At 41.2% G+C, this 9887-nt stretch overlaps 1 protein-coding gene across 1 annotated transcript in view; it reads right to left on the bottom strand.

Annotated features, from left to right (window-relative positions):
- Positions 1 to 1217: 1217 nt before the first annotated feature.
- The window catches only part of Acbd3 (acyl-CoA binding domain containing 3), a 41715-nt gene continuing 33045 nt past the window's right edge, over positions 1218 to 9887 (bottom strand). Inside the window, exons 7-8 of the mRNA XM_004641174.2 lie at positions 8201 to 8485; positions 1218 to 1881 (exon numbers count right to left, since the gene is read on the bottom strand). Coding sequence (XP_004641231.1) covers positions 1670 to 1881; positions 8201 to 8485 — 497 coding nt within the window. The 3' untranslated portion in view covers positions 1218 to 1669. The remainder of the gene's footprint in view (positions 1882 to 8200; positions 8486 to 9887) is intronic.

Here is a 9887-nt window from a genome sequence, read left to right as displayed (position 1 = left end):
GCTCCCAAGAACAATATTTTTTGAAGGCAGTTCACCTTAAATGTGCAAGGACAAATCTGTAATCAAAGGCTAGAAGAAATATATGTTAGTGCCTGCTTTTTAAAAGTTTATTTTACATTTTAAATACAGAATTCTTCTCATTAAGAAAAAAAAGCCAGGAAGTGCCTAACTCTGAGGTTTCTATACCACATGTATGTGAGTGCTGTGGTATAGGCTAATAAATGTTCTGGATGTAACAGTGTGGGTATGGGAACTACTTCACAATCAAAATTTAAAAACACAAATTAAGCACTGCTTAGGAGAAAAATAATCCAGTTATCTGAACAAAAAGAGAACAAAGTTAGATACATACAAAACCAGATACTAAAAAAACAGAAAGAAATTCAGCACACAAAAAACTCAAAATAGCTGGTATGTAGTGAACTATACTGCAGCTAATGGAATCCCTCCTATAAGAAGTGTTTTACGATTTCAAATTTTAAAAATTTGTCTTTCAGTACAACATATAACAATGTCACTAAGTGTTGTCACTTTCTATCTATACCACCCTCCCTTCTGAAAAGAAAAAGCTCTAGAATTATCACTTACACCAATCTGAAGCAATTAATCCATATTCGTTTTTGGTAAGAAAAAGATGTAACTCTTCCCATGACTAAAGACATAATACAGAATAAAGCTATAAAATGTAAGCTTGAGTATAAGCATTTCCAATTCTGTAATAACTCCAACTGGAATCATGTAGGGTTTATGCCTTAGTTAACAAACGAAAAGAAAATGGACTGTTTCTGGCAGTGATTTCCACATTAATGTAATGTTACTCCCCAAACACTGAATTATCTTTAAATAATTTTATATATTTTAACTCAGTAGGTGTCAGTTTGAGTTTACAAAATCCTGAACTGTATGCTTTGTGCAGAAGTTTCAATTTGAGATGCTCTATAAAGCCAAATCAAAACAAAAATTAGGTGGTTTTGTTTTATGACTAGTGGTATGAATACCAAATGAAGAGAAAAGGCCTGAGGAGCTGTAAAAAAGGGTATCTCAGGCATTTTCTGTATTCTGACACTTCAGCTATCTACTGGGCCTGAATAGTCTAAGTTTATCTCAGAAAATAATTCTCTGTAATATAACTGAACTAAACATAAACAGGTGTACCCAAAATAAAAATAACCTGCATCATTCAGAGCAAGATCAAATTGAAGCAGTTTCTTTTTCTGTTATACTCTGTGAGGTCTTCACTTTTTAAACTGTGATAATGGTGACCGTCAATGAAAGCCAGCCGCTGATGCAGACTATTCACATAAGCACTTCAAATCAGAGGTCACGGAACTACAGGCTCCAATAAAGCACAGGGAGCAGGCAGTGGCCTCCCCCTTGGCCAGGCAGGGCAACACCAGCAGGTTTTGTTTTGGGGACTCATGGAACTTTAGCATCCACTAGTGCTTCTGGTCAGCACCCCAAAGCTAGATGAGTCTGAGGAATCCTCCTGAACCCCAAAGTATTAACGCTAAAAAGAGTTTTCAAGGACATCCCAATTCCCAACAAGAGTTCACAATCTTTCAGATCAAAATCTTTCAGGTAAACATTGACTCCAATGTTCCACACACAAGTCAAAAGAAACTAAACACCATCTTCTGCCCAACCCTAGATTCCAGATGTAGTAACAACTTTATCTAGTATAATAGACTCTGTAGTAGACTGATTTGGACCTCCACAAAGAGTAGGAGTTGTCAAACTTGAGGAGGTAGACTCCTCTCCCTGGATATTGGTGGCTTCCAGCATACACTTCCTCATGACAGTCCCGTCGATACACAGGCACAATCTCATCCAGCAGAGGTTTATTGGCATTCTTTTTGGCTTTCTCTTCACAAGTGATGTTTTCTAAAAGAAATACAGACAAGTCAAAGAACAGATCCAGAGAAAACATCTTTGCATTGAGCAATGAAACTTCCTTTAACAACTGCTTTTGCTAAGAACTGTCCTGCAGCATTCTATTATTGATACGAATATGAGCACATACCACACGTGCATACATCCATACATAGCCACTGCTGTGTAGCAAATACTGTTCTGAGCCCAGGAACTGACTTATAGTACTGGACCCCCATTTTCTTCTTCCATTCTCATTCAATCTCTAATTCCTTCCCAAGAGGAGGTATCTTGTTCATTAAAGGAAGACCAAGCAAAACACTGTTTTTTAATTTTTTTTTTTTTTTTTTTTTTGCAGAACCAGGGACTGAACTCAGGCCCTTGCGCTTGCCAGGGAAGCGCTTATTCCATTGAGCCATCCCCCTGGCCCCTAAAACACTGTTCTGATCTCCTCTTCTACCACATGCATCTCCCTTCCTCTCCTCTGTTTTAGGAATGAGAAAAGGTAGCATATGATGCCTATGACTTTTTATATATCTTAAATAGTAAAATTTTAAAAACCAGAGTAGAGAGGCATTCAAAGACTCAATAATTCTACTAGGCCTTCTAAACCCAGAGATGTTCCAAGTGGCAAAAAAAAAAAAAAAAAAAAAAGCTCCAATTACTGGCTGCTTAAGTTAATGGTTTTCTGAACTATAAAGGTATGAACTTAGAAAAAAAAAAAATACCTCTACCTTGCAAACCCAATCTCGGGTTTTTTAGTTTTGTACCAGAAATTGAACTCAGGACCTTGCACTTGCCAGGTAGGCACTGTGCTGCAGAGCACTGAGAGACTGAGGCAGGAGGATCTAAGTTTAATCCAATTTGGACAATTTAGTGACTGTAGCAAGATTCTATCTCAAAATAATAAAAAGGAGCAGAGGGCATAGCTCAGTATCAAGGCACTGAGTTTAATCAGTACCACAAAAACAAAATAAAAAAGTGGATTCTGGGGCCTGGGAGATGGCTCAGTGGAATAAACACTTCCTTGGCAAGTGCAAGAGTCTGAGTTCAATTTCCAGTTCCACAAAAAAAAAAAAAAAAAAAAAAAAAAAAAAAGGTGGTGGGGGATTCTCCTCTACCTGAAAGCCACAGAGATGTCCCATAAAATGCACATTATCTAGAGTAGTCTCCTACGGCAGAAGACCCAATGCCTTAGAACTTACAAACAAGATTTGGGAGCTATGAACTCAGAATACAGTTGCATTCACTCCTGCAGGAATAATATTTGGAAGCATGAAGTTTATTCTATTCCTATTAATACAGAGGTTTAAATGGATTAGCTTTAGTTGCACAGCATTTTAAGATTAAGAATGGCATAAGGGGGGAGAGAGTTATAGCTCAATGACATGGCACTTGCCTGGCAAGCAAAAGGTCTTGCTGAGTTCAATTTCCAGTACAAAAAAAAAAGAAAAGAAAAAAGAAAAAAAAAAAAACGCATAGGGTAGGTCAGGTCATCTTCCATGGGAGGGACACAGTACAACTGACTTAAAGCCAAGGCATAAAGATTCTCACCTCTAAAACTCCACCGCATCTATTTTCATAGCACATCTCCAATATGGATAACTCAAAGGCTATCATCAGCTGAGGGCTGCAAGTTGGGGTTAGGAAGCAAAGTTCTTCAAAAAGGTCTCTAGCAGACTAGCAGGCGAAATATACTATCTCAACTGACTTCTGAAGGTGTCTGTATGTTCCTTTGGGGGGGGGCGTGGGGACTGTTGTCTGCTTGTCTCACCTCTCAATACTGAGCACTGAACCCAGAGCTATATCTTCAGCCCGTATGTATGTATGTATGTATGTATGTATGTATGTATGTATGTATGTGGAACCGGGGATTGAACTCAGGCCCTTGCGCTTGCCAGGAAGCGCTTATTCCACTGAGCCATCTCCCCGGCCCCCAGCCCTTTTTTATTTTGAGACAAGGTCTCGCTAAGTTGTCTAGGCTAGCCTCACTCAACTTTGTGATCCTCCTGCCTCAGCCTCCTCAGTAGCTAAGATTATAGATGTCCACTGCTGAGCCTGTTATGTGTGTTTCTATTTTTGTTTGGTTTGTTTTGTGATGCCAGGGATGGAATTGCAAAGCACAATTTCTACCACTGAGTGACACTACTAATCCAGAAATTTTTTTTTCTTTTTTGTGCGGGAGCTTTTTTTGAGACACAATCTCCCTATGTAGTTCAGGCTGACCTTCAACTCATTCTGTAGCCCAGGCTGGCCTTGAACTCACAGCAATCCTCTTGCCTCAGCCTCTCAAGTGCTGTGATTGTAAGTGTGTGCCACCATATCTAGTCAAGAAAACTCTCAGGTTTGCTGGTTGTTTTCTTTTGTTCTTTTCTATGCCAGCAATCAAACTCAGGACCTCAAAATTGCCAGGTAGGTGCTGTACGGCTGAGCACCTAGCCAGCCATTTGGCTCTGGGCTCCTCATCTCTTCATTCATTCATTTATTTTTCTTTTCACTTTTGTGTTTTTTTCTTTTCCACTGATAGAATTTGTAGGCAGTGTTTTCTGTGAGGAGCAGCTGAAGCTGCAGAATAACCACATGTGCAAGGTTAAGACAAATGCAAGCCAAGGCGAGTCAGGTGAACAAGTTATTCCAGCTCCCAATAAAAAGTTGTAAGGCAGAGGAGTTGATTTTTTTTTTTTTTTTTTTTTGTCTTTTAGATAGGGTCTTGCTGTATAGTTCAGGCTGGTCTTGAGCTCACTTTGTTGCCCAATGTCTCGAACTTGCAATGATCCTTCTGCCTCTCAGCCTTCCTACAGGCAGGCACCACAATGCCTTTCTAGAGGGACTGAAATTGACATCAACCCTTGAGAGTATAAATAAAGGCACTATGGTGATCAAGCAGTTCCCTTTTTTCCAGACAAAGGGAGTGCTCCACCTAACTTCAGCTTTCTGTCTTTTATCTTTTCTTTCTCCATCCTCTCACCATCCTTCCCCCTAAGAACCTTTGAGAGCTGTGAGGGATGAAGCAGTTTTCCATGTTGGTAGCATTTAGGAATATAGAGTGCTAGAAACACAATGACATGGAACACCGGTGGTCAGCTTCTGCATACCCAGATAAAGTGTGGACCTGTGGGTGATGAGTCTTCCATCTCCTCTGGAGTGAGTCACCATGTAAGCTACTGGAACTCCCCAGACACTTACAGTCCATAAAGGTAACAGTATAGGACAAAAACTGTCTTTGAAGTGAAAACCTGAGTGTTAGTATTAAGTTTTAGGGTTTGGCAGGGAGGTACTGAGAAAGCTCAGGCAGGAGGATCATGAGTGTCACATCAACCTGGACCCTACACTATGACCCTGTCTCTAAATAAAAAGACTCAAGGCTAAACTAAGTATAATATTTAATTTCAAGAAAATATTTATAGTGTACCTGCTATCTGTGTTTCCGTACATGCCCCCAGGGCCCCAAGTGGCATAATACGATTTAACATCTGTCAATCTTGAGAGCTCACTCATCTTTTACACTCATTCATGTACTTTCAAGAATATCTCGGGCTGGAGATATGGCTCAGTAGTCCAAGCATGCCTGCTTGGCAACAACAAGGACCTGGGTTCGATCCCCAGTACCACATGCCATGGCGGCCACTGAAACCAGGTATGGTGGCATAGCCCTGTAATCCCAGTGCTGGAGAAGCTGAAACAAGACCACTACACATCCAAGCTGTGTAGTGAAACCCTGTATCAAATAAATATTAAAAAATAAATAAATAAAAGAGTATTTCTTTAGCTGGGCATGGTGCACATGCCTGTTATCTCAGCACTTGGGAGGCCAAGGCAGGAGGATTGCTGTAAGTTCAAAGCTAGACCCTGTCTCAAAAACTCCAAAAAGAAAAAGCATCTCCTTAAATTTACCCTAGGGCCTGGGGAGACACCTCAGTAGAATAAGTGCTTGCCTGGCAAGCGCAGGGTCCTGAGTTCAATCTCTGGTACTGCACAAATAAAAAATAAAAACAAAAAATGAATTTACCCTAGCCCCCTTCAATAACAATCTGTCATCATGTCATGGGAAAGCCACTTAGTCCTGAGGAAGGAGACATGGTGTTTTCCCATTCTGGGGCTAGGCCTCTTCCCATACTACATTCCAAGTGAGTGCTTACAAGGCATAAATATAGCTCCAATTCTCACTTTCTCATCCATAGAATCAAAGAACATTTTTTCAATAAACAACACATTTTTTTTTTTTTGTGGAACCGGGGATTGAACTCAGGCCCTGTGCTTGCCAGGGAAGCGGTTATTCCACTGAGCCATCTCCCTGGCCCCTAAACAACACATTTTATAACCTATTTCCTAGACTCCTTAAGAAACACCTGATTTGGGCTGGTGAGATGGCTCAGTGGTCTAAAGCACCTACTTATAACAAGCTTAGCAAAGCACAGGGACCGCGGTTCAATCCCCAGCACCACATGCCAGTCAGCCCCGCCCCTGGTGGGCTGAGCTGGCCACACACACACACACACACACACACACACACACATAAATAAAATTAAAAAAAAAAGAAACACCTGATTTTAATTATTTATATAAAAATTATACTCTAGGGAAAAACAACTAAAAAATTTTAGGAAGGATGTTATAGTGGTTTTTCAATTTACATAAAAGCTTTTTGAGTGAAGACCTAAAAATGTATTAGAAACATAAATTTAAAGTAAAGGATTGACAGGAAACCCTCACTTGTGCCTTTAAATTTTTTCCAAGCAAGGCATGGTGCTGTACATCTGTAGCCCCAGCTACTCAGAAGGCCAAGACAGGACTGTTTGAGCTCAGGAGCTCAAGACCAGCCTAGATAATACAGTGAGCCTCTATCTCCAAATTATACTAATAGTTTTTTTCCAGGGTGGGTCTACATATGACTTTTTAACACATAAGGCTGAAAGTAAAACAATATCCAGAAAAATAGATGAGGTGTGCAGTAAAATAGACCAAATATGCTAGCATACACTCAAAATCTCAGCACTCAGGAAGCTGAGACAGGAGGATCATGAGTTTAAGCACTAAACAGCAAGACTTTGTCTCAATAAGCTAAAAGTCAACCCACCAATAACAAAAATGAAAGCAATTAAATAGCAAACTATCAAACAGACTTTCCTGGCATTTAGAAAGATTCGTGTTTAGACCATGGCCCCCTAAGGAGGCTGACCTTTTCAGCCAAAGCTGCTATTATGGCTCATATTTCGATGTATTCCCAGAGCCTCATGCACTCTTTTTTTTTTTTTTTTTTTTTAAACTCAGCTGTGTTTATTACCTCTTAGCAGAATGTGACCTGGGCACGCACTCCCACTCACAGGCCCTGTTCCGAATAATTTTTGAAATAGCTCTGCGGTATCCCTAGAAGTTGTCTCTCCCTTGAAACAGTCCTTTTCTTTGGAAAACAAGCCCGTGCAGCTCTTGGCGTCAAGTTTTCAGTATACCGTACTTCTAGAAGCCTAGGACATGCGGATCTGAAACTACTGGGGAAAGTTTAATAAAAGATCCTATAAGAAAACTCAAGCTATCTTAACAAATATTCCTTTAAACATGAGGGAATCTCAACACTTCAGAGACACAAGATCTGGTCTACTAAGCAATCTGGCTCATGCACTCTTGATGGGGCTTTTGGGAGGTTACTGAATCATGGGTGTGTGATACTAATAGGTTTACAGCAGGGTGTGATGCTGGGAGGTGAAGCCTGGTGGGAAAGAGTGGGCATTTGGAGGGTGCTGTGTTGTAGCTCCCTTCCTCCTTAAGCATTCACTGCTTCCAGCCTGTCCTGCCATGGACCATTTGTCCTCTGCCAAGGCTGAAGCCACCTGGCATGCCTCCCTACTTTGGAGCCAGATGGCAACAGACTGAAACCTCTACAAACTGTGAGCTAACAACAATCTCTATTTCTTTTAACTTGTGGGTGTTATTTTGTCCATGCAACATGAAAATAACAGTTGCCTAATGAAGGTTGTTCCCTGGTGTGTAGTACCAGCCCTGCCCTAGGGCACGCTGAGACAGAGACTAAGACTGGGCGTGGTGGGGCATGCCAGTAATCCCAGTACTCGGGGAGGATCACTATGAGTCTAATCTGTGTAGTTAGACCCTGTAGACTCTGTACTAAATAAAAAAAGGAAAAGATTGGGGCCAGGGAGATGGCTCAGTAGAATAAGCGCTTGCCTGGCAAGTGCAAGGGCCTGAGTTCAATCCCTGGTTCCGCAAAAAAAAAAAAAAAGAAAAGATTGCTCCATAGCTGGCTAACATTTTCACTATGTACCACTTTTGCCAACATACAACCCAATAGTTCCCAAACACAGATCAATGGTTCTACCTTCCTCTTCTTCGTCATCATCACTGGACTCGCTGACATGTACACTCACAGCAGTGTTTGGAGAATCTGTCCATTCAAAGTACACCCCAAACCCAATGTCATAATTGTCTGTAGCAAATTCCCAAAAGAGGTAAGATCCTTCTTCATGGGTGGGGACTCGAACAGTGACCACTTCTCCTCGGCCCACTGTAATCACAGAATCGGCATCCTGCCGAATCTTCTCTTTAAAGTCTTTGATCTGGGGGCGGGTCCACATGGATGGAGCTGCTATTACTGGAAGAGATTCTAAAGGCAAACAGGAATTACAAAAGCTACTGAGAAAAATCATTCCTTCACCCTGTAGGCATCAACATTTGCATACACCACTTACCTGCCCAGTGTACTTGGTACATATTGCACCAAGTGCAAAGCTGTGTAGCATCCTTGCAGATGAAGGAAGGAGAAGAATATATAAGGCTCTCTATGGAACTCTCACTCCTGGTAACTACATTTAACATGGTCATGGGAACTTAGAAGCTATTATCTCCATCAAATAACAAATGGAATCCACGGTACTTTTTTAATACTCAATTATATAATAGGGATTTAAGAATGATGGAAAATTCCTGAGTTGGGAAAACATTCTAGCAAGGAACAGAGATCTTGACCTTGTAATAAAGTTCTGAACCTCTAGAAATGTGAAAAAAGCAAAGAAGCAGTCTGGGCGTGGTGGCACACGCCTGTAATCCCAGCACTAGGGAGGCAGAAATCAGGAGGATCATTATGAATCAGAGCTATGTAGTGAGACCTTGCACAAAAAACAAAAACAGAACAAAACAAAAAAAAGCAAAGAAGGTTTGACTTCAGTCTATCTCTGAAAAAGTCTTTAACTCCAAGTGTCCCAAAGTTCTAGTTTCATTTCTCTTTTTTTTTTCAGTCGTTTTTTAAGACAGGTTTTGTTATGCATTTTAGGCTGGCCTTAAACTCACTTTGTAACCCAGGTTGGCTTCAAACTCTGAGCAAAGCTCCTGCCTCAGCTTCCCAAGTAATGGTATTACCCCACCAGGCCCAGCCAGGGGATCTCATCTAAAGGAGCTCAAAGAAACAATAATCTGGAAAGGATCAGGACCAGTTTGGACTGAGGAAAGAGGTACAGTTTTGTTATTGAGCAGCAACCATGTGCACTAGACCACTCAGCATGCTCTCCAGAGTTAATTCATAGAACCTCTGACAAAATATTTCCTCTCAAATGAAAACACCGATAAAAACTATTCATGGGCTGGTGAGATGGCTCAGTGGTCTAAAGCATCTACTTAGAACAAGCTTAGCAAAGCACAGGGACCGTGGTTCAATCCCCCAGCATCACATGCCAGCCAGCCCCGCCCCCTGGTGGGCTGAGCTGCCCCCACAAATAAATAAAAATTAAACAAAAAAATATTCATAAGAAAACAAAGGGCCCTGCCCTTAGCTCAAGTTGTTTAAGCGCCTGCTCATGCAAAGGCAGTCAGGAGCTGGATACTGTGGTGGGATCCCCAGCTCCACCTCCCTTACCAGACCTGCCCTTCAGGAAGCCTGAGTCACCAAAAAAAAAAAAAAAAAAAGAGGAGTCAAAGCTATTTTCTGTTACTCTTAAAAGGCAGGGAGGGGGCTGGTGAGATGGCTCAGTGGTCTAAAACATCTACTTAGAACAAGCTTAGCAAAGCACAAG

Source organism: Octodon degus, unplaced genomic scaffold (genome assembly GCF_000260255.1).
Source record: "Octodon degus isolate 3935 unplaced genomic scaffold, OctDeg1.0 scaffold00131, whole genome shotgun sequence".
NCBI classification, from domain to species: domain Eukaryota; kingdom Metazoa; phylum Chordata; class Mammalia; order Rodentia; family Octodontidae; genus Octodon; species Octodon degus.
The sequence above is the reverse complement of the archived record's forward strand: the minus strand, read 5'-3'. Positions and strand labels throughout refer to the sequence as shown.